This window comes from Notechis scutatus, chromosome 2 (genome assembly GCF_049901735.1).
Source record: "Notechis scutatus isolate UNSWTSFEM ecotype Mainland chromosome 2, rNotScu1.2, whole genome shotgun sequence".
NCBI classification, from domain to species: domain Eukaryota; kingdom Metazoa; phylum Chordata; class Lepidosauria; order Squamata; family Elapidae; genus Notechis; species Notechis scutatus.
The window spans coordinates 77,549,851-77,576,777 of record NC_142010.1 but is presented as its reverse complement, the minus strand read 5'-3'; the positions used below and the strand labels follow the sequence as shown (position 1 = coordinate 77,576,777).

Here is a 26,927-nt window from a genome sequence, read left to right as displayed (position 1 = left end):
TTATTTCTGGTTTCCAGAAAAAAATGCCCACTGGCAAAAATGGATTCGCTTAAAGACCATCATGTTCACTTAGCAACTGCAGTGTTTCCTTAAAAAATCTCATAAAATTGTGTGTAGTCACTTGGTGACTCAATGACAGGCAATGACTTACAACTGTAACTTTGAGCTCAATTGCAGTTGTAAGTTGAGGACTACCTGTACCTGCTCCCAGGTATGCTTGGTGCCATCTGAACACTATGGGAAGAGAGAAATACATCAGTGCTCTTTTCCTGATATTTCTAATATAAAGCAAGTTAAGAATAGATTTTTCTTCCTAATAATGTAATCTAACAATGGTTCCTATTCCTAAGAAACTGTAAAAGTTGGATATCCAGAGTTCATTTTTGAAATGCTATATACAAAGTAACAATTTCATCACTTATAAGCCATGTGATACCTGTTGAGGGATATCTGGGGCTTCCAATTCCATGTAGTATGCCTAGGTCCTAGGATGTGTGCATATTGTGGAGATAAAATGATTTTTTTTACTGCCTGAAATATAGTGTTCTTAATATAGGATCTCTCTCTCTCTCTCTCTCTCTCTGTGTGTGTGTGTGTGTGTGTGTGTGTGTGTGTGTCTGAGAGGTTATTTTTATTGATTTGATTTATATCTTTATTATTTTTTTACTTTTTTATAAATAACTCAAGGTGGTAAACATAACTGGTTTCTCATAATACTGCTTTCTCTTCCTGTTTTCCCCACAACAATAACCCCATGAGGTGGGCTGTGCTGGGAGAGAATGACTGGCCCAAGCTGGCTTTCATGCCTTAGCCAAGACTAGATCTTGTGGTCTTAACAACTAGACCAAATATTCTCTGCAATAATGAAAATGTATGGAACTTATAACTTTTTTTCATTTCATTGTGACTTCTTTTAGTCTTCTAATATTAATGCTTGAATCTGTCATGTCGTTCATGTACTGTACTATATTTCCAGATACATAATTTCTTTCATGTTGAATGCTGGTGGGACCTAAGATAATTTAATATGAGTGATGGAAATATAACAAGTGAGACAATTTGATTTCTTTTCTAAATATGTTCTATATTTCTCTTATTCTATTCAATGTACTGAGAGAAGGTTTTCCAATTTGTATATATATGGATATGCCCACTCTATGTAATTTCACTATTTTTTCATTCAATTTGTAGTTATTTATGAGCTAAGCCTAAAATAGAATAAATGTTTTTTATAGGTTGACAAATAGTATTGATTTCTTTTTGAGAGTTTCCTTTCATTTGAGATTTTGTTCCATAACAGGTTTTTCTTGTCTTGACGCTACTTTGGTGGGGCGGTAACTGACTCGTTTACTAAGCTTTTATAAACTCTTGTTTCAAGAGAGGTATCTTATAACTAGGTTGTGTCAAATTGTGTAGATTACAAATTATGAGTCTTAATGTAAGCACCAAAATTAAAAATGTAATATACAAACCCAAATAGATCATCAAAAGTTCACAGTATTCTTGTTAGGGTGGAAAAATACGATTAGAATCCTCTTCATTTCTTTTAAAATTTGTAGTGTTGTTCTGCAATGCTGAACATAGATAGAATTTGCAACAAAATGTTTCATTATAAAATATTTTTATTTGAATGAACTGGCTAACAATACCCTCATTCAGTCCCCTTTAGTTTCTTCATTTCTCTAGATTTCTTTGGGTTCTGTGGCTACTGTTTTTGGTTGTGTTGTGTTCCTTTCTTTCTCCTTTCCTTGTGTGTGCTTTTGAAACATTTGGTTTCTTCCCTACCAGCTGTTAGCTTCCTCTTTTCATAGATTGTGCTGTTTGCTAATAGTATATATTCTTGTGCTGTTGTTATTCAGTCATGAGTTTTTATTTAATTGTGAAATTATTGCATGTGAGTTTCTAAATCCAACTTGAACACCTGCATTTTCCCTTCTCATCTAGCTCAGGATTGAATTGTGGAGTTCTTGATGCTTTCTAATCATGATTACCTAGTCTAGTAAGTAGACTAGGTAAGTTAGAGGTTGATATCTTTATTGTACAGAACTTCACTATATTGTATCCATTTTTGTTTGATCTAATTTGAACTGCTTCACTGGATAATATGTTTTTTCAAAAGTTATGCTTCTTGAAAAACTTTTGGTGATCGTGATAAATCCCTTCAAATCAAACAGAAATATAATTTCAGAATGACTATCACTAGGAATTTTCAGAAATATGAAATTAACTTTTAATGATTATAATGTACTTAATCACATAATGCTTCTAATGCAGTGCATGAGTTCAGTAGGGCTAAAAGTGTGTTCCTGCTGATTTTCATTTGTATTTAGTGTCTGATGTATCTTGGTGCAGTGTCCAGCAATAGTCAGCCAACACTGTTAAATTCTAGTTGCCCTGATACTGTTTTTCTATTGGGCAATGTCCTGGTGAAACCTTTCACTAGACTCATCACTGACTGTGTCGAAATTTTCAGGAAAGAAATCCAAGTGTAAATGCAGAATCTTCAATGACATGTTGCACTTAATGGTCTTGTATGCTATAAGAAGTTTGTCAACCAATTGAATGTAGTTTGATGCTTTGTAGTTGCCAAGAAAATTCTCGACAATATCCTTGAATGCTTTCCAAGAGATTTTCCGTGGCCCCAAAAACAGATCTTCGAACCACTTCCCATTGATACTGTATCTGATCTATAGACCAACTAAAATGACCTCTTTAACCTTGGCATCAGTTATTCTTGGTGACATCTGTCTCAAATAATAAAAACCTTTACCCCACCACCCCCCCTTGTTCATCGCTTTCCCAAAATTTTTCATCAGTCCAAATTTTATATGAAGTAGAGGCAAAAATATCTTAGTTGGGTTGACAAGTGGTTCACGTGCCACATTTTTCTATTGTGAAACCAAATTTTTTTCAGATTGGGCATTTCTTTTTAATGTTATGAGACACTCTTGCCCAGCTGTTCTGTTTGCATATGTAACAACAGTACTTGGTATGTCCAAGTTGCATTCTAGGCAGAAGAGCCACTGCTTTTAGATCTCTACAGATGGTCCAGTTGTTCTTGGTATACTAGATTTGCTTCAGCAATAGTTCATCTTTCATATGTTTCATGTGTGCAGCATAGCTAACATATACTGAAGAATGTGTACATTTTCATTGTGCAAAAACAGAAGATTGCTATAAAACAGAACGTGATAGGTTAAATTACGGGTTATTTTTGTGATTAGCAGCCAAATTCTATAAGATATACCTAAAAATGTTCAGGAAGCAAAATCTTTGTTGTCCAGTGTTATTAATGGCCTATTACCATGCTTTACATAGTTTGCAGTACCCTAACATGGTAAATTAATTGATGCTATTTTCCTCATTTAAAAAAATGGGTTAAGCAAGAAATAAATATACCATATTTAGGGATGTGTGTGTGTGTGTGTAGTAAGGATAGAACCTTATACTCTTACTAAAAAAATCTCATTGCAAAATAAACAAAAACTCCTAAATTCAAAACACATTTTAATGAATAGGAAGAGCTTACATGTGTTTTGGAATAGGAATTGGCAAATTCTGTTATTTTTAGTAAAAGCTTTTACAGAGAAGACAAATCTCTCAGTCAAGCAGTGCTGTCATCCTTCAAAGTAGGCCAGGTCAGGAGTCAGAAATTGGGACAACCACAGAATACTATTTTATAGAATGTAACAGAATTACATGATATAAAATAGATATTAGAAATTTGAATGTTATAATTTTAGAATGCACAAATGTAATGTTTAATGAGATTTCATATGATAATAACAATAAGACTTAAAGGTGTTGCACTCCGATTGGCAATCATAGAGGGAATTTTGCTTTTTAAGAATGTTGGAAGAGAACATATGAAATTGTAAACAAGACAGATGAAAGTATAAGTATAATGAATAAAAAGATATAGAAATTTAGGTAAAAGAAATACAATTGAATAAGAAGAAAATGAGATAACCATAAAAGAAAATTAAGAGAAGTAAAGGGAGAAATAGTAAGAAGCTGTAGAAAGAGTAATAAGATATGAAATTGAATACATAAGATGAATATGCATATGAAATTGTGTCTGTATGGAAATGTGATAACCCAGAACCATGCTGTACTCAAATAAGATGTTTTATTTGTTTTGTTAAAACTCAATAAAACTTTATTTTAAAAAAAAATTAGACAGCAAATCCCAGGATGAAGAGAACTCTTTGCTCTCCAACATAATAACATCCTTCAGAGGTAGGTAAAATGAGGACCCAAATTGTTGGGGGCAGTATGCTGACTCTGTAAACTGCTTTGAGAGGCCTGTAAAGTACTATAAAGCAGTATATAAGTCTAAGTGCTATTGCTATAATAGACTTTATGGTACTGGTTACTATGCAGTAGGAAGAGAAGGGAGGGCTTTCCTGTGCGCTGGCAAGACTTGTTTGATGACCTTGAAGAGTTGCCAAGTGAGAGCCTGGGGAGTGAGTCAATGGTTGGTTTACATAGTAACCTGTAGGTATCTTCTTTGTGTATGGGAGATGAGACAGATTCTGATGGGCTAATTCGTGTAAAAGAGTATGGAGGCAATCTTGAAGAAAAATATAAGAAGTAAATGTCAACTTAGTCCAAGGAAGGAAGAAGGGATGAAAAAGAAACCAAAGCTAACCCAGCCTTGATTCTGTTCAGTGTAAGAGGAGGCAAAGAAACCTTAACCATTTTTCAAGAATCTCATCATTCAGACTCTGCTTGGTACTTCCCCTTGAAAATGTAAAAAGAAAAATTCTAAAAACGTGTGTGTGTGTGTGTATGTACACACACACACATACATATACACACACACACACACACACACATATAAACATTAGTAAACAAAATAGTTATTTAAATTCATTCTAGTACTGGTATGAGCCTTGTAAATCTTTCACGTTTCTTTTCAATATTTATCAATCTTTGAGAACAATTGAAATGTTTCCTTCCCTTCTTCATTATTACATTAATTGTTAATAAGCATACCATTGGATAGTCATACAGTTTTATTTTATAAATTATTTACTATTAATAAGCAAAATAATTATTCAAATTCATTCTAGTAACTGGTGTAAATTTTCTTATAAATCTTTCACATTTCTTTTCAATATTTTATCAATCTTTAGAAACAATTACAATGTTTCCCTCCCTTCTTGATTATTGCATTAATTATAAATAAACATACCATTACATAACAATACAGTTTTATCTCATAGATTATTGACTTATTTCATTTCTAACTCATTACAGTATTCTACTGTCACAACACTATCTTTTGTACCTTTGCAGAATCTTCACTTTTAACTTAATTTAGCCATTGTCTCTGTGTTTTCTAGCTGAGCAAATACCTTTAATCCTAGTACGTTTCCCCCTTTTCTTTATTTCCTGCTTTTGTCCCTCATAAGTTCTTTCCCTTTCTATCTCCCCCCCTTTTTTTCTCATCCCTTTTTTTATACCCTTCTCTCTCTAATTTTCCCTTCTGTAGTTTTCTTTTCTCCTTGCTGTTATACTTTTTTTTCAGACTATTTTTCTTTTTGGCTTTGATCTCAAACTTTTAACTCCTTTCCCCCTTTTTCCTCTTTTTACCACACTTTGCATTATTTGATCATTGAAAATGTCTTCTTCTTCATCTCGGCCTTCTTCTTGCTCTTGAAGCTTTTCCTTTTGTTTTTCATAGTTCAGGATCTCCATTTCAAAAAATTCAAATACGAAGCCAAAGGATCTTCCTCCCCTTTCTGCATCTTCTTTCTGTTTTTTAAGACTCATCTTCAATTCTTCCAGGAGTGATGCCATTTTAAACACTTTTGAACAACCACCAGATTGACTAAGTAAAAACTAGAAAAAGAAAAAACAACAACGCCAAAACCTTTTTTTTTTAAATCACCAAATGATCCCGGACTGTTCCTTCTTGTTTCTTTCCTTTACTTTTCCTTTCCATGGGTTACTATATCTTTTAATAAGATTTCAGTTACAATGTATCCTCGGGAGTCTTTTCAAAGTTTCACTGTTAATCCTCTTTATTTTTCCAGGTGGCACTTATTCCAAGTTCCACCCTTTTACCTCCACTCTTCTTTTTAGGGCTTTAAAATGACCCCCCCAAAAAAATCTTTATTCTCCTCCATGCTGCGAGAGAGCCCAGGGTGGGTTGACTCCTTCCTATGACGTCATAGATGAGTCTGTACTAAGATATAAAAGCCAGCCCACGGGAGATACCCCAGCTTTTCACTCAGCTCCTTTCAGTCAGTAGCTGTGTCTCTGAAAGTGTTCTGTTAGATAGCAATCACCAGTGATCTTCAGTACTTTTTTCCTCTCTTCAAGCAGCTCCCAGAGATCTGGGCAGCTGGTCTTTCAGGAGAGCCCTGCAACGTTGGGAGCAGCGTCACAGAGCTCTGTGCAGGCAAGCTGGAGAGCGTCTGCAGACCTCCCCCACGCCTGCAGTTTGGAGGGATCGTAAACACAATCGGCAAACTGATAAGAGCTCAAGCCAGCTGATCGTGTAGCTGGTTGCTGTGTTTTTCCCTCGCTGACTTCTCTCGGGGCTCTCTATAGCCTAAGGAGTGATTCTTCAATCTTGGAGCCTGTTTTCCTGTAATCAGCGGCCATCTTGGATTCAAGCCTTCCACCACGAGGTGAGCGGCCATTTTGTAAGCCCGGGGGCCACTTATACCCTAAGGGGCTTAATAGAAAAAATTCTAAACAGCTTCTTTCCAACGCAAGAGCCTTTATTTTACAAATGGAGCAAGATAAGGCTCTGGCAGAGCTTTCCCCCCCAGTGGAACAGTCTCTTAAGCCCAATAGGAGAAAAAGACGTAGACAACGCACCCAATCAGTCCAGAGGGAGGTGGCTGCTAAAATCAAAGCTAAGGCTCTAGCCCCTAAGAAGGCAACTCAGGCTGAATTGAGGGCAGAGAAGTGCAGACATGCAGCTCTAGAGAGGCAGTTCAACAGAACTATTCAGCAGAAGGAAGTGCAACTACAGCATGTTTCGGGTGATACTCGTGGGCCCCAACCAAGCCCTCTCAGGGGAGGAGAAGTTATCTATGAGCCTTTCCATCCTCCATCCTGGTTTCCTGAGGCTCTTGCTGTACAGTCAGATCCTCAGGATTTAAGCAGATCTGGGCCTTATTTCCAACAGGCTTCTGTGCCCTATGCTCCTCCCCCTCCCTCCAGGCCCCGAACCTCTCCTCAATCTAGGCCTGAAGCCACCTTCACTCCCACAGCAGCGGGCCTTCGGCCTTCTGCTTCTACCTTTGAGCATAGACCATATCATCTGCCATTAGGCAGGGATTGGCTGAAGGCTTCAAGCAAATTCTTCAACCTCTGGAAAGGTGATACTCGTGGGCCCCAACCAAGCCCTCCCAGGGGAGGAGAAGTTATCTATGAGCCTTTCCATCCTCCATCCTGGTTTCCTGAGGCTCTTGCTGTACAGTCAGATCCTTCTCCCTTCTCAATCTATAAGTTCCTTGCCTCATCATACTGATTTACACAGGCCTCAGGACCTCAGGGTCCATTCTTCTCTACCAGAATGGGAGGAGGTTGATGAGGAAGGAAGGCCTTCACCATCTGAACACAGTTACTCCTCTCATTCAGAGTGTGAAGAGGGTGAGATTTTTGACCAAAATCTTTCAGAGGAAGAGGATTCTTGCCCAGAGCAGACATCCTCTGCATTGGTCTTCAAACCATTACTCTTCAGACCATTACTCAGCAAGGCCTTGGTCACTGCCAAGCTGTCACCAGAGGAAGTGGCTCCCGAGCCACAAGGAAATCCCTCTAGCCAAGGCGATTAGCTCTTCTCCAAGCCTGTAGTGCATGCAGAGATTTTGCCTTCTCCCATTTTGTTCCTGGACATGGTCAAGGAACAGTGTGCTTCTCCTTCGGCAGGTGACCTCGCCCATCTTCTCTAGATAAGCGTTTCTACAATGTCAGCGCAGCTCTGGACAATGCCCTGGCAGTGCCTTCTGTTGACATTCCGGTTCTGGCCTCATGCTCATCTTCTGGCACTCCCACAGAGCCAGAAGATATCCTGAAACCGGATGATAAACGTTCCGAACAGACCCTCAAGCGCAATCACCAGGCTGCTGCTTGGGCTGTTCGGGCTTCAACAGCAGCATCCTTCTTCACCAGGGCATCCATATGGTGGCTGCGCCAACTCCAGAATAGATTGACTACTTCTGACCTTCGGTCTCACCAAGACATTAATAAGATTATTGCAGCGGCGGAATTCACTGCAGATGCCACTCTCATTTCCGCCAAATTTGCATCCAAGGCCATGGCATCTTCTGTAGCAGCAAGAAGACTTTTATGGCTCCGAAATTGGCAGTCGGAGTCACGCCGAAAATGGAAGCTGGCTTCGGTTCATTTCGCAGGCGATAAGCTTTTTGGCGATGCTTTGGAACCTTATCGAAACCAGAGATAAACGTAAAATTCTCTCTTCCTCTGGGAAGAAAGCCGACTATCGCCCTGGTCCTTATTGCCCTCCTGCCTTCCAAGCGGAGACCTCATCTCGCTTCCCCGCTCTCACAGGCCATCCTCCCAACGCCAAGATCAACGGGCGGAAACATCTGGCAGGCAACAACCTTCTACTGGTAAACGGCCCTTTCGGGGGGGGAGGGGGTCGTTCCTTCCTTCGCTCTAAGTAATCCCTCGTTCTCCCCATCCATCGCCTAGCCTTCTTTGCCTCCAAATGGGAGGAGTCAACAACGGACGCCTGCGTGCTCAGCACTATTAGGTCAGGATTACAATTGGACTTTTTAATGCCCCCCCAAAAAAATTTTTTTTTGATCTGTCTCTCGGGACATTTCAAGGCAAGACCTCATGAATCAGGCCATTCAACTCCTTCTTGAAATCCGAGCTATTCAAACCTGTTCCCCCCTGTCAATGGGGACGTGGGCTTTATTCTCGCCTTTCATCGTTCCCAAAGCCTCAGCGGGGGTAGCAAACCATCCTGGATCTAAAATTTCTCAACCAATTTGTAAAATACAGGCGATTTAAAATGCAGACTCTGCATTCTATTTTAGAGAGCGTTTGGGAGGGCGACCTCCTCTCTTCCATTGATCTCACTGAGGCTTACCTCCACATCCTAATTTGGCCTCATCATTGCCAGTTTCTCTGTTTCTGTTATCAGAATACCCATTACCAGTATCGAGCACTCCCCTTCGGCCTCTCATCGGCTCCAAGGGTCTTCACAAAGGTTCTGGCAGCATTGGTGGCATCTCTGCGTTCTATTCCAGTGAGGATCCAATGCTACTTGGACGACATTTTGATTCTTTCCTCTTCCATCCTTGCAGCCCATCGGGATCTGCAAATTACCCTTTCTATCTATGCTGCGAGAGAGCCCAGCCCTCCCTTGATTCGTCCGGAGAGGGTAAGACATATTTCTGTATTTATTTTGGGCTTTCAGAGACACCTTTCAGTCTGTCAAGTATCTTTGCCAAAGCTGGGGTCTTTCCTGGGGGCTGGCTTTTATATCTTAGTATAGACTCAGCTATGACATCATAGGAAGGAGTCAACCCATCCTGGGCTCTCTCGCAGGATAGATAGAAAGGGCATTCACGGTAACTTCTACCAACGCCCATTCTCACCCACGACCAAACTGCTACACTTGGGAGCAGTCATTGACACCACTTTGTGCCAGGTTTTCTGTCTCCAAATCGTGGAAAAAGTCTTGCAGAGATCATCAGCCAGATTCAACAACAACAGACTGTTTCACTGTCACTGCTGTCCAAACTACTGGGGAAGATAGTCTCCTGTATTGGCATCGACCCATGGGCATGGCTTCACTCCCAATCGCTCCAATGGCTCCTGCTCCCCTTTCAACCAGCAGGAACCAGCCACTCGTCAATCAAGGTCCTGCTCTCTCAACAGGCCCGGTGGTCCCTCAATTGGTGGCTCTCCCCGTCCCTCTGGAAGGGGTTCCAATTCAAGGAACCAGACAGGCTAGTAATCACCACAGATGCCAGCCTTCTGGGTTGGGGCTCCCATATGGATGGTCAGATAGCTCAAGGGGTTTGGTCCAGATCAGACAGCACCCATCCCATAAATTGGTTAGAGCTCAGAGCTATCTCTCTGGCTCTCAAGCATTTCAGAGCCTCAGTGACTGGCTCCCATGTTTTCGTGTTGATGGACAATATGGCCGCAAAGGCACACATCAACAGACGGGGGAAACAAAACATCCAAGGCACTTATGAGGGAGGCAGAACGTTTGGGGTTATGGGCAGAGAAACACCTGTCAATCTCAGTGGATCACTTTTCCCGAGTTGACAATTCCCAAGCCGACTGGCTGAGCAGGAGTTTAGTCGACCAGGCAGAATGGTCCATTCCTCCATCTCTATTCAGGGATCTTTCCCTCAGGTTCGGAACTCCGGACATGGATCTCTTCTCCACTCCTCAAAATGCCCAAGTCAACAGATTCTTCATCAGGTTTCCTTGCCAGGGAGCGGAGGGAACCAATGCTCTTCGTTGCAAATGGCCTGTGGGTCTCAGGAGGCCCTGGTTTGCGGATCTGGTCAATCTGTCTGTGGCTTCCCCTTGGAGGATCCCGGCCCATCTCATCTCCCTGCACCAAGGGGCCCTGATCCATCTGGAGTCCCGGTGGCTGAAGCTGACCACGTGGCGCTTGAGCGGCAGCAGCTAAGGGAGGCTAATCTCCCAGAGGGGGTTATCCTCACCATCCAGGCGTCTCGCAAAACTTCTACGAGGCACCTCAATGATGCCACCTGGAGGGTTTTCTCCCAATGGTGCCTCAAGGAGGGTCTCTCTCCTTCCTCAGCCCAGTTGGCAGAGGTTCTTAGATTCCTTCAGGATGGCTTGGAGAAAGGTTTAGCCCCCAATACCTTACGTCGCCAGGTAGCAGCTCTCTCCTCAGTTCTTTCATGGGATTCGCTTCCTTCCTTGTCCCATCACCCCTCGGTCAGGAGATTTTTGAAAGGGGCTTCCAACCTACACCCCACTGTGTTGCACAGGTATCCTTCATGGGGCCTTCACTTGGTTCTTAATGCCCTTACGAAGCCCCCCCTTTGAACCCCTTAGAACAGTGTCTCTCCAATTCCTAACTCTAAAGGTAGTTTTCCTCGTTTCTATCAATTCAGCCAGAAGGGTGTCAGAACTGGCCGCCCTTTCTATCAGGCAGGATCTTTGCATCTTTCACAATGATAGGGTTGTTCTCCGTCTGGACCCCTCCTTTATCCCAAAGGTTAACACTTGGTTCCACCGGTCCCAAGACATTGTGTTACCTGACTTCTGTCCCCTTCCACACCATGACTTAGAGCGCAAGTGGCACACTCTAGATGTCAGAAGGGCTCTTAGAATTTACATCAAGCGCACTTCCTTTTAGAAAGACAGAAGCCATGTTTGTCTCCTTTTCACCTTCTCACTTGGGGAGCAAGGCTTCTTCCCCTACTATTAGCAGGTGGGTCAGGACGTGCATCGCACAAGCCTACAAAGCGGTGGCTCTTCCGGCCCTGCCGTGCTAACAGCGCACTCTACCAGAAGTGTGGCCATTTCAGCCGCTTGGGCCACCCAGGCATCCTTGGAAGAGATTTGCAGAGCGGCCACGTTGGCATCCCTGTCTCCTTCATCAGACACTACCATCTGGATTCCTTTGCCTCGGCGAGAGCGGCCTTCGGCAGATGGGTTCTTCAGCGAGTGGTTCCACCGTCGGAGTGATTGGCCGGACGAGGACTCGCCCATGGACATGCAAGCTTTTGTATGTCCCATCCTGGGTTCTCGCTGCAGCATGGAGGAAAATGGGAGTTGGTAAATTTACCTGTGAACGCCCTTTCTATCTATGCTGCGAGAGAGCCCAGCCCCTCCTTGTTTCATCCGTAGATGGTAAGGCATGTTAATGTATTGGATTATTTGCTTTCAGAGACACTTCTTCAGTCTGTCAAGTATCTTCGCCAAAGCTGGGGATGGCTTTTTATATATACAAGTACAGACCCTGCTTAATGACGTCATAAGAAGGAGTCTACCCATCCTGGGCTCTCTCGCAGCATAGAAAGGGCGTTCACAGGTAAATTTACCAACGCCCATTCACCCCCACTGCTGCTGGCCTACGTCCTGGAGAAGCCCACTCAGGCAGTGGTTCCTCTGACATTTCCCTAGTAGTCTGTTCTGCCATTCAGTGAGGATTAGCACAGGGCTTCCAAGAGCTCTTTCGCCCTCTGGGGGCTGAACAAGATGGGTTCCCCAATCCCGCTTTAGGGGCCCCACCTAAACTCAGGGAATTCCCTAGACCTCAGGAGGTTGGTAGGCCCCCTACTCAATCTGATTGGGGGGATTATGGGGAAAGGAATTACTCACTCCCCTCAGAGCATAGCCACTCCTCCGGGTCAGAGGAGGAAGAGGGTGAGATCAGAGATCCATACATGTCTGAGGCAGAAAGTTTCCTCCAGGACCAGCCCCCTCTCAATGGAGGCCTTTAAGCCAGCCTCATTTAAACCCCTATTACAGAAGGCCTTGGTCACTGCCCAATTGACCCTGGAGGAGGTGGCACCTGAACCCCAGAGGGATCCTTCAACCCAAGGGGATATTCTTTTCTCTAAACCTGTGGTCCACACAGAAGTTCTTCCTTCTCCTCTGTTATTTTTGGACCTTGTTAAAGAACAGTGTGCCACCCCTGCTGCTGGGCCTAGACTTTCATCACACGATGGCCTCTACTTTTGTGGTCCCTTCAGTGGATGCTCCAGTAGTGGCCTCCTTCTCCTCCTCTGGCACCCCCACCAAACCAGAGGACGTGCTCAAGTCTGAGGACAAAAGATCAGAGCAAACGATCAAATGTAACCATCAGGCCTCTGCTTGTGCTGTCTGAGCATCAACAGCAGTGTCATTTTTTACCAGAGCCTCACTCCGCTGGCTGCATCAGTTACAGGAGCGCCTTCCTCCATCTGATTTTAGATCTCACCAAGATCTAAACAAAATTATTGCAGTGGCTGAATTTACAGTGGATGCCACTCTGAATTCAGCAAAATTCACCTCCAGAGCCATGGCCTCTCATTCACAACTGGACAACTACTTTGGCTCTAGAACTGGCAATCCGAATCACGCCGTAAGTGGAAGCTGGCATCAGCTCCTTATGAGGGTGAGAAACTCTTCGTTGAGGCCCTGGATCCATATTTGATCGAGACCAGGGATAAGAGGAAGGTCCTCTCCTCGACAGGTAAGAGGACGGATTACCACCCAACCCCTTACTTCCGTCCCTCATCTTTTCGGGCCGAACCTTCCCTTCGTTTCTCCCATCATCAGAGGGCCTTCCCTCAACACCAGGAAGAGCACCCTGAGGCGAATAACTGACAACAGCACCAATAAAAGGGTAGACAGCCCTTTCAAGGAGAAGGGGGCCGTGACTTCCGAAGCTCCAAGTAAATGCCTGTTCCTCCCTCCCATCGGAGGTCGTCTGGCCTTCTTTATCACCAGATGGGATGAGTCTACATCAGATGCCTGGGTCCTCAATACAATCAAATCGAGTCTGCAGCTAGAATTCCTTTCACCTCCTCCAGAGCATTTTGTGACTTGCCCCGTATCAAGGGATAGTGCCAAAAGGGCCCTTAGGGAATCGGCCATCTAGCATCTTGTCGATATTAGGGCCATTCAACCAGTTCCTTTGCACCAGCAAGGGCGAGTGTTTTATTCCAGGCTTTTGTGGTTCTAAAAGGCATCTGGGTGGGTGGCGTGCCATCCTAGATCTGAAGTTTTTAATCAGGTTCATCCCATACGGGCATTTCAAAATGCAGACCTTGCATTCCATCCTAGAGAGTGTTCAGGAGGGCGACCTCCTCTGTTCCATAAACCTTACGGAGGCCTATCTCCACATTCCTACCTGGCATCATCACCGCCAGTTTCTTCATTTTTCCTATCAGTACAGGCATTTCCAGTACTGGGCCCTTCCTTTCGGGCTGTCGTCGGCTCCCAGAGTTTTCACCAAAGTACTGGCGGCGTTGGTGGCTACCCTTCGAGCAGTTCCTGTCAGACTTCAGTGTTACCTGGATGATATCTTAATCCAGTCCACATCACACCAATCTGCCCTAGAATCTCCCCTTGGCTTATAGACTGCTGGGAAAGATGTTCTCTTGCATTGGTATTGCCCCATGGGCAAGACTGCACTCACTGACTCTTCAGTGGTTCCTGCTCCCCTTTCAATGAGCAGGCACCAGCAACTCTTACTCCACGGTGCAGATCCTCTCACAGGTTCTGCGGTCATTCCGTTGGTGGCAGTCTCCGGTGCTTTGGAGGGGGCATCCATTCAAAGAGCCGGACAGGTTGCTGATCACAACAGATGTCAACCTCCAGGGCTGGGGGGACCGTGCTGGACAGCGAGATGGCCCAGGGACATTGATCATTAGCAGAGGGGTCTTGTCCGATAAACAGGTTGGAACTCAGGGCTATCCTTCTGGGTCTCAAACACTTCCATTCAAGGGTGACGGGGGCATGTACTGGTGATGACACAATGTGGCAAAGGCACATGTCAATAGACAGGGGGGAACAAAGTCCAGGACTTTGATGAGGGAAGCCGAATGCCTAGGGTGTTGGGCAGAGGGGAACCTTCTGTCCATCAGGGCAGATCACATATCCGGGGTCAACAGCTCTCAGGCCAACTGGCTGAGTCAGAGTGTGGTTGACCATGCGGAGTGCAGCCTCCACCCCTCTGTTCAGGGAACTATCCATCAGGTTCAGCACTCCCTCTGTAGACCTGTTTGCATCTCCCCTGAATGCTCAGGTAAGCAGATACTTCACTCAAGGAGTGGAGGGGGCCAAAGCGCTTCAGAGCAGATGGCCCCCAGATCTCCTCTACACCTTCCCCCCTCTTCCGATCATTCCGGCGGTCATTCAGAAGATGTTGGAGAAGGCAGAGCTGATTCTCCTGGCACCTCATTGGCCCAGGAGACCCTGGTTTGTGGATCTGGTGAACCTATCGGTTGCCCACCATTGGATAATCCCGGACCACAGGGTCTTGCTTCTCCAGGGACCCTGGTTCATCCGGAGCCACAATGGTTCCACCTAATTGTGTGGCGCTTGAGTGGCAACACCTGAGAGATTCGAACATCCCAGATTGAGTCATCCTCACTATTCAGGCCTCACGTAAACCTTCCACGACACGCATTTACGATGCCACATGGAAGGTTTTCTGCCAGTGGTACCAGAAGGCGAACCAGATTCCCACCACAGCATCTGTAGCTGATGTTATAATGTTCTTTCAGGACGGGTTGGATAAGGGGTTTTCACCCAGTACTCTCAGCCGCCAGGTGGTGGCTCTATCGACCATTATCCACTGGGATCATTTTTCATCCCTGTCACATCACCCTTCTGTACGTAGGTTCCTGATAGGAGCCACTAATATCTGCCCACTGGCGATCCACAGATATACCTCATGGGAGTTACCCAAGCTGCTTGCAGGTGTAAACAGAATCGCCTTTGAACCCTTCAGATCAGTTTCACTTCAGTTCCTAACTTATAAGGTAGTTTTTCTGGTCACCATTACCTGGTCACCATCACCCTAGGAGGGTGTCTGAGCTTGCAACTTTATCAATCAGGGAGGATCTCTGTTCCTTCCATGACAACAGGGTGGTCTTGCATTTGGACCCCACCTTTGTCCCTAAAGTTAATCCCTGATTTCATAGGGCCCAAGAAATCGTGCTACCAGATTTCTTCCCTAATCCTACTCATGTAGAACACAAATGGCATAAGCTAGACATTAAGAAGGCTTTACATATTTACATCCACCATTACTTTCCCTTCTTCCTTGCTGCTGCAGCATTTAGAGCAATGCCACGGTGTTTGGCGCAGCCACGTGCGGCCAGCCAGGGCTCCTCCCTGCAACGGGAGCCCGGCGGAGACACTCAGCTTCAGGCGCTCCTGTCGCCGCCTTCCCTTTGCCTTTGAAGGTAAAGCCAATTATTTTAAAAACGACGCCCTACTACAACAAAGACTCCCCTGCCCGAGGGGGCAGCCCAACCCCACGTGGGGAGGCGAATCTCCTGGGGCCGCAGCACAGGATCGGCCCACCTCGGGAAGTGCCCAGCTGCCATCCCTGCCTGGTGCCAGGCAGAGCGCAAAGAGCTTCGACTGGGGCACCCAGCGCAGCTGACAGGCGGGCCCTCCTTCCCAGCAGCAGAGCTCTCGCCAATGCAGCCTCCCCGCCGGACCCTCTGATCATCCTGCCAGGGCCGCACGAGAGCCGTGTGGGCTGGGCAGAGCCAGGAAAGCGAGCTGCGGGTGCGCGTCCGCCTGCCAAGCAAAGGAGCCGGGCCGACCTGAGCTTGGCTTCTTTCCCAAGTCCCTCCAGCGCGAACCCGAAGGGGCCACCGGGAGAGGCTGCCCGAGGCAGTGATAGCGCCCACCCGTCCGCGGACAGGGAGACGAGGTGATGGCAGCGCTGCTTCCCTGGCCGGTGGAGAGAGCCCGAAGTCGCCCATCCTTTCACCCCTCACCCAGCCCGTCCCCGTCCCCACGCATCTCCAAATGCGCCGGCAGCTCCAAACGCTGCAGCGGAATGGGCATCAGGCAGAGGCGCTGACTCGGCAGGGCTCAGCTCGGAGGCGGACCCGGCGCAGGTCGTCGCCTTGCCTCCCTGTCCACGGATGGGTGGGCGCTATTACTGCCTCGGGCGGCCTCTCCCAGTGGCCTCTTCAGGTTCGCGCTGGAGGGACTTGGGAAGGAAGCCAAGCTCAGGTCGGCCTGGCTCTTTTGCTTGGCAGGCGGGCACGCACCTGTGGCTTCCTTTCCCGGCTGTGCCCAGCCCGCACAGCTCTGGCGCGGCCCTGGCGGGGTGAGCGGAGGGTCCAGCGGGGAGGTGCTCGCTGCCTTGGCAAGAGCTCCGCCGCCAGGCAGGAGGGCCTGCCTGTCAGCTGCGCTGGGCGCCCCAGGCGAAGCTCTTCGTGCTCTGCCCGGCGTCAGGCAGGGATGGCGGCTGGGTGCTTCTCCCGGGATGGGCTGATCCTGCGCTGCGGCCCCGGGAGATTCGCCTCCCCACATGGGGTTGGGCTGCCCTGTCGGGCAGGGGAGGCTTTGTCGTATCGGTAGTAGGGTGTCATTTTTAAAAGAATTGACTTTGCCTTTGAAGGCGAAAGGAAGGCGGCAACAGGAGGTCCTGAAGCCGAGTGTCTCCGCCGGGCTCCAGTTGCAGGGAGGAGCCCTGGCTGGCTGCGCGTGGCTGCGCCAGACGCCGCAGCGTTGCTCTAAACGCCACGGCAGCACGGGGAGAAGGGAAAGCAATGGTGGCGGAAGGTGTCCCGATACAAAGTGCCCCACCAACGCCAAAGTCAACGCAGGCAGCACCATATCCGGGTATGCAACAAAACTACTTCCTAACGGCAAGCCACCCCCCCGCCATTCCTCCCCATTTTGCATGTTTAATATAGGCCTTAATTTGGGGGGAGGGGCTTAATTTGATTTTATGCCGATAAAACATGCTGGGCCTTCCTATTGGTGGAGACCGTATTGTTGGAGAAACATGGTATCAGTATAGGATGGGAGAGGAACAGTTTCAGAAGTCAAGTATCAGGGGAGTTCAAATTCAGTGTTTTAGATGAGTAGGCATAAGGTATAAATTTAGTGGAAAGCAACACCAAATCCACAACCACTATCTCGGCACTTTTGAGAGATCCACACCTGGCTCCCTCACAAGAACATCTGAAGACCTTCACCTGACATGACTGACACCTCTGACCCCTCAAAAGACCCATCACTATATCCTCACCTGACTTGACCCTCCCATCACAAGACCTACTGACCACACCAAACCCTTATAAGCAGAAGAACACCAACACATTAAGTGACATTCACTAAATTCTGCTGAATATGTAACCTAGCCTGGTATCAAAACGTTCATAAGCCAGCCGTCAAGCTTGGACTCTCATTATTTCATGTTCCCTGGCATACAGTTGAAACTGCAGTTTATATTCTGCTGTAATCTTGTTTAAATTTGCAAATTATTAATTTGTTGTCTGGTTGTCATATGCAATTCAACATTTGCAAGACATTTTAGTAATTATCATCAATGGATCGTTGCCTTTGATGCAGGGCATAGCCCACTAGAGACTACTGTTCTTTTCAGTGACCTTGAAAGTTATCTGGAATGATTTGTAGAAAATCTTGCTGACTGACTCATCATAAATAATTCACGTGGAAAAGTGAAGCTTAGACATTGATCCTGCGCTCCTTCAAACTTATCTGGCAAACTTCCAGGAAATTGAAGGAGTATTGGTTGGCCTGCAGTCTGTTGAAATACTCTTGAATGAGACAAACCTTGTCCAGTTGCTTTGTTAGTTTTGCACAGCATTGTGAAGATTTGCCATTTGTACATCTAGTCGCAGTTGGCTTACCTAAGGATCTGCTACCATCTACATGATCACAGAGTTCAGTGCCTCTCTGATTACAGAGCAGCGAAACTTTGAGCCTTTCAAGGTATGCCATGTCAAGAATCAAACCCTCGTTTCACCTCAGTTGTAATTCACTGCAGAGTGGTTAGGACAGATGGTCAGGAGCTTGCATAAGAATTTTATTCCTTCCAAGCATGATAACACCGCTGTGAAAGAAAAGCAAGTTTTATTTTATTTTTAGGCTTCAGGCTTCATGTATGATTCTAGAAAGGTGCTGCTTTGTATTAATATTTTTTCCATTGAACTCCCTCCCTCAAAAATAAATTTGAGGGAACTTGATATAAAGGCACTATCTTGCAACCTCCCACCAATCATTGCCTTCTGATTGTCACTTCACTATTTAACCTATTAAAATTATTTTGAATTGTCCTATTATTACTATTCCATTGTTTTCTGCCATCTACAAATTCGGTAAGCATTCGCTTTATCTCTTTCACAGTATTAATAAAATATTAATCAAGATATTTCATGTATATAAGACTGGACTGAATCTTGTGACTATTCAATATCAATAGAAGGGAATATTTGTAGGTCAGGATTGAATTGTGGGATCTTTGGTTCTTATTACCTAACTAGGTGATATCATTACTGCTAGTAGGGAGTGGGGCTTGCTTTTATTTTATATATTAGCGGCTTACTAGTGTTGGGAGTAATCTTGGTGATTCCTTGATTGGGCTGTTTACTGTTAGCTTGTTTGGTAGTTCCTTGTTTGGGGTATTGCTTGTTTCTTGATTGTTCGTCTAGTGTTGATCTCTACTCATCTGGGTGTTGATCATTGGTAGGGAGATATTTTGGTCTTTTTGTTTCCTTTTCAGCTTTTTGATGGTTTCTTTTCAGTGGTGTGTAGATTTTGCTTACCTCTTGACATTTAACCTTACACAATTACTTCTCCCAATTTTTGTCCCTGTGCTTTAATATTCTCAACTACATCCTCCATATTGGTTAATAGCAAGAGCAGCTGTTTTGTGTTTGTGTACATTTGTGTGGTTCATTCTCCGAAGGAAAAAGTTGTCAAAAAGTCAAGTTAGAAATTTCCTAGAAGCTCTGTTCTTGGCAAGGTTGTCTCACAGCAGATGTCAGAATAAAGTTTGGCTTTATCACTTACTGAAGAACTGCATTTTCATACTGGAAATATCCTTTTTTGTTTTTTGGCTAGGCAAATAATAGTACAGGTTATTTAACATTCAAAATTATGACAGAAGCTATCCCCACAAGCTACTTATGAGCCCATTTCAAAATTATGATGGCTGCAGCACACGTGCAGTTGTTTGCCCTTACGACCCACCACATGGTTGCTGCAGCACCCTCCTGCCTCTCTGCCCCCACCCCACTACATCAGAAGCTTGCAGAATTTGGGCCTTCTCCCCACACACTCATCACACCCCACACTTACCTTCTGAAGCTCTCCAGATCTCATGTTATGGAAAGAAGGGAAGCCATTTGTCCCCAGGCTATGCTGTAGTGACTGGAACACAGACGCCATTTTGTGGGCAGGACAAAAAGGTGGCATGCAAAGAATAAAGTCACCCTAGCACTCTAGAGAGCCTTAGAACTCTTCAAAATGTAAGTTCTGAGAAGGATGTTCTGCCTTAATGGGCTGAGAATCAAACTTAAGCCCTGGCAGGACCTGATGGGAGTGGGAAAAGACCTTTCGGGACTCAAAGCTTAGGAAGTGGAGCACAGGGCATCTTGAGGGTGGGGGAGGCTTTGGGATAGCCAGGGCAACTGGGCCTGTACTAGGCCTTCAATAGCCTCCCCCATCCAAGAGGCACCTCACACTCCCCTTAAAGACCCATAGATTCATTTTATGTTTCACTGGGGAGAGCAGGAATGGGACATTGTTAAGCAATATGTTTCGCCTAACGACTGCTGCAACGTGACAATAATGAGCAGGCTCCATTACAGTCAGATCTCAAGGACTACCTGTATAATAAACCAAAACAGTTTGGCTTTATTCTTTTTTCCACTTATTTTAATTGAAATATATAGTTTACAGTAGTGGGCCGCAACCTTTTGGCACCAAAGACTGGTTCCATGGAGAAAGGTTTTTCCCAGACCAGAGGGTGTGTGATTTTATGTGCTGCTTGCATCACAGGATTGGGGCTTTCCTTGTTTACGTGGGCCAGGTGCTAGCATGTTGCGGATTTGTGCCAGTCCAGGGATTGGGGGTTGGAGACTCCTGTTCTACAATATTACTGATTCCATTCATTTGAATTGTTACTATGCAGATATGCTTTTGTTTAACATTACAAATTCTGCCTTTAAAATTTCCCTTTGAGCAAATTGTATCCTTGAATTGCAGTATTCCGGTCATGGAAATTACCTTAGCTATAACCAGGCCACTGTTATATTTTTAAAATTATACTTGTATAATTATAATAAACTTAATGTATATTTATTAAGAGTTCAGACTCATCCTGTTTATTTCCTATGCACAGTATAAACAATAGGTGTCAAACATTGTCCAATAATGCTCTTCCTGATCTTTTATTGAATAGTTTAATAGGCCTGTTACAGCACTTCCTGGAATAGTGTACAAGTATTTACTTGAGGTTATTATTTCATAGTTTTTATCTATAATGAGGCTCAAGATCTAGCTTCCCATTCTAATTGAGGCTCAAATTATGACCAGTTTTCTTAAATTACAACCCATTTTGTAACAACACCAGTCACCCATATAACTTGGAAATGGTCCCAGAAACTTTAGAAGAATGTTTGGTGAAAGAAGTGTATATTTCTGCCCACTTTGGAACATGAAAATGAGAGTTGGGTACATCGAGTAAAACATAAAAGTGAGTTGAATCTATGGGAGTAGATTATCTCAGAAGTATGTATGATGAAACAGATAAGGTCAAGAATGAATGGGTGATTAAGAAATGTGGATTGAATACAAAAATGTGTGACTGGTATATAAAAAACATAATAGGCCTTCTAGTCCCTTGGCAGGAGACCATTCTGAACAAATGGCTGTCCAACCTCTTCTTGAAAATCTCTAGTGATGGAGCACAAAAATGTACATTCATTTGGATTAGTCATACACAAATAATGAGTCTGAAAAACCTCCATCATGTTTGGAGTCGCACTCTCCAAAAAGAGAAAGGTGAAAATTTTGGACTTTGGGAAGAAATGTCAAAAGAAGTCTGCTCTTCTAAAGGTGGAGCCAATGACCACAGAGGAATGAAAAGCTGGCAAGTAGAATGGCTCTTCAAAATTCCTCTGTGGATAAGGAGAGGACTTGAGATTGCCCACAAGTGCTGCAGACAATTGTTCCTCATGAGGAGACTGCGGGACAAAAATCTGCAATAGATTTAATGCTCTGGGTGATGAGAGAGCAATCATCTTGCTCAAATGGGCAAAGTACCTTCAAATACCTTTTAAAAAAATAGGTTCACATGCCTCTTTTCTAATTATTTTTGGAAATTGCTTTTAGTCAATATGTTTTATAGCACTAGACTATGTTTGATGAGTTTTATAGCACAGCTTGAGTTTCCTTCTGTCATTAGGAAAAAAATGTTTTAAATGCAAGTTTAAAGCCTTAAACAAAAATTTGGAATAAACAGCTAATGAATTGGGTCCAGATAAATTTAAAATAAGATTTTGAAAATAATTATATTTTCAGTAGGAAAATGTTCTTCTTTTGAATTCTTAAAAAATGGTGTAAGATTTTAAAAACTAGACACTAGAGGGAACTAAAGGTTACAAATTTAAAAAGAACACTTAAATTCAACTTATAAATACAGAATGAAGCAATATATTTTAACATTTGACATATTTTTTGATAATGAACCTACCATAGAAGTGTCTTTTAAAAAGTGTCTGCCTCTGTAGATAAGACTGTGTTTAAAAGACATTGAAGAAGAAGTTTTAATGAACAAGATTCAGACCTACTTGAAAGTGATTTTAAAAATGACAGGCAGCAACAATGATATGAAAAATATGTTACATATAGGACATTCAAAAGAAACTGATGTCTGTTAATAATTAAAAGAGATATACAACATAAACCAAGAGAGTGGCTTGGATAATTTTCCTATATTGGCTTTACAAAAGAGGCTTGTTTAAAAGGCTTTGAAAAAATTTATGATAAGGGATAAGAAAAAGGAAATCAAGTTCTAGAACATTATTTGAAGGGACTAAAGAAGGGACTGTTAAATATAAATGGAAGGAATATAAAGATAGCTTCTTTGATTAAACTATATATGATGTTATCTCTGGTAGTGGTAACCCTTAATGGACTTTTGCTGACATCAGGACAGAAATGACTTTCACTGTAGTAGCCCTGGAAATGAAGTTTAGTGAAAGAGTTAGTCAATATTGCCAAAATAATATTTTATTTTGAAAAAAATATTTTTACATGTGCAAACATCCTTCATTTCTCTTACTGCAGAATGTGCATAATATTTAATCATGTAAGTTAAAATAGTTCCTTGAAAGAAGCATTAATTCATTGTATTTCTGTGAAGATTGCAAGTCTAAAAAACTAGGATATTTATACTGCTAAACAATAAACTAACTTAACTTTATTTTTCTTTCAGCAGCTCCATGAAACTGTAAAAAGGAAACTTGATAATTCTGTTTCACCTCAAAATGGCGACCAGCCAAATGGCTTTGGAGACATATTTCCTGTGCCCAAGAAATTATGTCATGATGGTGGTCTTGGTGGGTTGAGTGGCTCCTCCAATGGAATACCTCCTGTTTCCCCTCTACATCAGCCTGACAGCAAACCTTCCAGTGGAGAAAATTTACAGCTTAATGGAAAACATTCCATAAGCCTAGAAGGAATGAGCAAAAAAGATCTGCCAGATTCTAGCCTTCAGTTGAATGGAAGCAGTGATGCTGATGACTCATTTGCTATGGTTATTAACAAAGAACTCAAACAAGAACCAGATGATCTCCCTTGTATGATTACGGGACCAGGAAGTTCGATATCGCAAAACAATTTGATGTCTGATCTTAACCTTAATGACCAAGAGTGGGAGGAACTAATGAATGAACTAAACAGGTCAATGCCTGATGAGGATATGAAAGACCTATTTACCGAAGACTTTGAGGAAAAGAAAGATGTTGATCCTTCAAATTCAACTGCACAAACTCCTTTACCACAAGATATTATTATAAAGACTGAATTTTCCCCGGCAGACTATGAACAGGAACAGATAGGCTCTCCACAAGTCAGATCTACCTCTACTGGCACATTTATTGGTACATCTTCTGTCCCTGTTAGTGCTGCTTCTCCAGCAGTTAGTAATTCTCAGACAATGTTTCAGCCTTCAAATCAGTCCATGTCTGAAAATCCCAACCAGTCAATAATGCAACCAGCAAGCCAGGCCCAAAATGTTCAGAGGCCTCTATCTAATTCATTGTTATCTGGACAAACTACAGGGAGTGCCAAAGAGATGTCATCTGCTAAACAGCTACAGCAAATAGCTGCTAAGCAAAAGAGAGATCAATTGTTGCAGAACCAACAGCAGGTCCATCCATCCAATCAAATGTCTAGCTGGCAACAATCGGGACCTTCTCACAGTCCATTGGCTGTCCCATTCACTATGGAAAATCCAACTAGCCCTTCTGTTTACCAGCAAGACTTCAGTAACCAAAAACTCCTGATAACCAATATGCCAAACAAGAGTTCTCCTAGGGCAGGAGGTAATTATCATGGTGGAAATATGCTAAGCCATCAGTCAAGCAACATAAATCAGAATTCTGCATCTAATCAAAACTCTGTGCTAGATTATGGGAATACAAAACCTCTTTCACATTACAAAGAATGTGGGCAAGGAATCACAGTATCCGGACAAAACAAGTCTTCTATGTTAGCATATCTTCAGCAACATCAGCAGTCTACGCTGCCTCATATGAGCGATGAGCAGAGTGGGATATTTGTAATGAAGAAGACTGGAAATATTGCTTATAGGCCTTTAGTACCACACAATCAGGTAAGTATTTCTAGCAGCCAACTGGGTGTAGTAAATGAGATTTTAAGAGGATAATGGGATTACTAAAATCAACCTTTCACTTAAAAAACAGCATGTTTTATATATCTTGTTCTTTTAAAAAGTTTGAACTTTTCATGTTACTTAAAGTTACTTAAAATACTTTCTCTGTATGTAGTTTTTCTCCTTTCTGAATTGTTCTTTCAGGATTAGTATACAGTTCAAAACCTGTTAACCAAGACGCAATGTATATTAAGGAAATTTCTTTTTTTTTCTGATTTTTTTAATATAAAGATTATTAGTCTTGTAGAAAAACAAACTGAATCTTGGCAGTTGATTATAGTTTTTATTAATTGTAAAAAGCTCAATATATATGCTTTTTATTAATTGTGGAAAAACTCCATAGATATGACCATAATCCTACATGGGTCATTAAATGTTATTGATGAAGTGAATGTTCAAGACCAAATGAAATTTAGGGCAGGGAAACTATTTCTGATTCAACTGCTATGAAATTTCATTAGATACGTACCTCTTGTCTACCTCCAAGAATGAAGTGCTTGTGGTAATCAAGGAAATGTTGAACAACATATCCATGTTTACCATCTCCTATTGAATGACACACTAACATATTTGTTGTTATTATGCATGTATACTTCTCACATAGCTCACTTTCCTGTTCTCCAATTGTCCTATAATAAGATAACAGATAGGCAATATATAATATTGGTTTCATAATATTGTACTAAATCTGATTAACAAAAGAAGAAATATACACAGAGAGAGACATACTTGATTGCATTAAAAGTTAAATAGGGAAAGAAAAAGAAGCCTGAAATATTCCATGATGAAACAGCTCCAAAGAGTTTGCTTCAAATTGCTAAAAACATTCCTATTTCTTATCTCTCTGACAACAATAAGACTAAATCAAATATTGACTGACAATAAATGTTAATAGACCATTTCAGCAAATAAGATACATCTTTCCAGATGCTGTACTTACACCGTAAGGAATGTTGAATGTGACCAAAATGCAGTAAAGACTAGTAATTTAGACTATACTTTTTCTGACTTACTAAAATAATATTATATGAAAGCTTCAGTCTCCAAATCCATGATGGACAAAGGAGATAATATCTGTAGCCTGACTTGTAATTTTTCTGTCTTAGTCTTTTTCTGTACTTTGCATAAAATTACACAATAGCATAATACGTATGTAGGTACTTAATTCCTTATTATGACCAACTAACTGTAGATATTCCCTTAAAAGGCCATACAACTAAATTTTTCCTGGTGTGTATCTGTATCCCATGTCAAATTTACAGTAGATAGGATTGCCTTGATTTAATTTCTCAATTTTCACATTCAGTATCAATATTCACTGGTGACTTTAATGATGGGAATTAATACATTGTTTTCTTCCCATTATTAATGCCTAATTTTCTCTCCCTTAAGGATGACCTCATGGAAGGCTAAAATCTAAAGATAATGGAGCTTAGTTCTTAGTTTTGATAAGATTTTATTTGTGCTTATTTAATGGATTATGCCGGGTGACTTAAGAGCAAGCTTTTGATTCAATATTATGTAGCAAATTCTGGAGGAAAGTAATCAGAATGGCAATTTAAACCTATTCTGACCCAAAAGCATGCCAAAATTTGATGTATTCTTGCCTGAGTATTATTTAATTTATATATTAATATCAGAGTTGGGATTTTTGCTGAGTCAGAAATCGATCCACCATCTCTTGTCCATTGTCCCACCACTGTTCTCCTACATGTAATTTTATCCCCAACACTGATTTAGCAGTTGTTTTTATCCTACAATGGATCATCTCATGCATTAAAGGGTCAACAATCTAACTGTAGCTAAATATCTTCTGTATCTATGCTTCTGTATATTAGAACTGATCCCTGAACAAACAAGTATCCTAATACTTGCAAAATTTCAAATTATAGGGTCAAATTATAGCTTTCACTTGAGCCAGCGAAGGAGCTGGATTCTGGAATTCTTTGTTCCAGCCAGAAACAGAAATCAAATTAAATGCCCATTGCTAAATTCGAAAATGAAATCCATCTTTCTCAACATGTAATGGTAATTAATGCATGGTAGATTCTCACAGATACCACTCAAACAAAGTTATTTAAAGTTATTTCTTGAAAGTACATAAAGAAATGTCAATAGAAAGAATTCATAAATAAACATCAGAGTTAAATTATCTTTAGCAAATTTCTCTTACTCTAAATATTCAAGAAATGCTAAACCATTTGTTTACCTAATCTTTCATTTATCTGCCATAACCAAGAAATAATTTTTATACTAAGATCAACAAAACAATCACAGCATAACATAAAACCAAATATTTAAGCATATCAAAATTATTACTAAGCTAATGGAATTAGTCTGATTTACTCTCACATACGATAACAAACTCACATAATGGCAAAATTAAAAGGGAGAACATTGCATTCTTGATATGTACAGTCATAAATTTAACAAAGGCAACCACATAATGTTACCACTAAATTTAGGAGTAGAATAAAACATTCACTCAAAATATTAAAATTTGGGGAGACCCAAGGTGAATCAAGGTCTGCTTCAGAAACCAATT

The 26,927-nt window shown here is 42.5% G+C and overlaps 1 protein-coding gene across 2 annotated transcripts in view; it reads left to right on the top strand.

The window, feature by feature from the left end:
- The window catches only part of MAML1 (mastermind like transcriptional coactivator 1), a 39,318-nt gene that overhangs the window by 5,017 nt on the left and 7,374 nt on the right, over window positions 1–26,927 (top strand). Inside the window, exon 2 of one of the 2 annotated variants that reach the window (XM_026686443.2) lies at window positions 22,925–24,322. In XM_026686443.2, coding sequence (XP_026542228.2) covers window positions 22,925–24,322 — 1,398 coding nt within the window. Of the gene's footprint in view, window positions 1–22,921; window positions 24,323–26,927 lie in introns of both variants that reach the window. The other variant, XM_026686436.2, reaches the window with a different exon arrangement.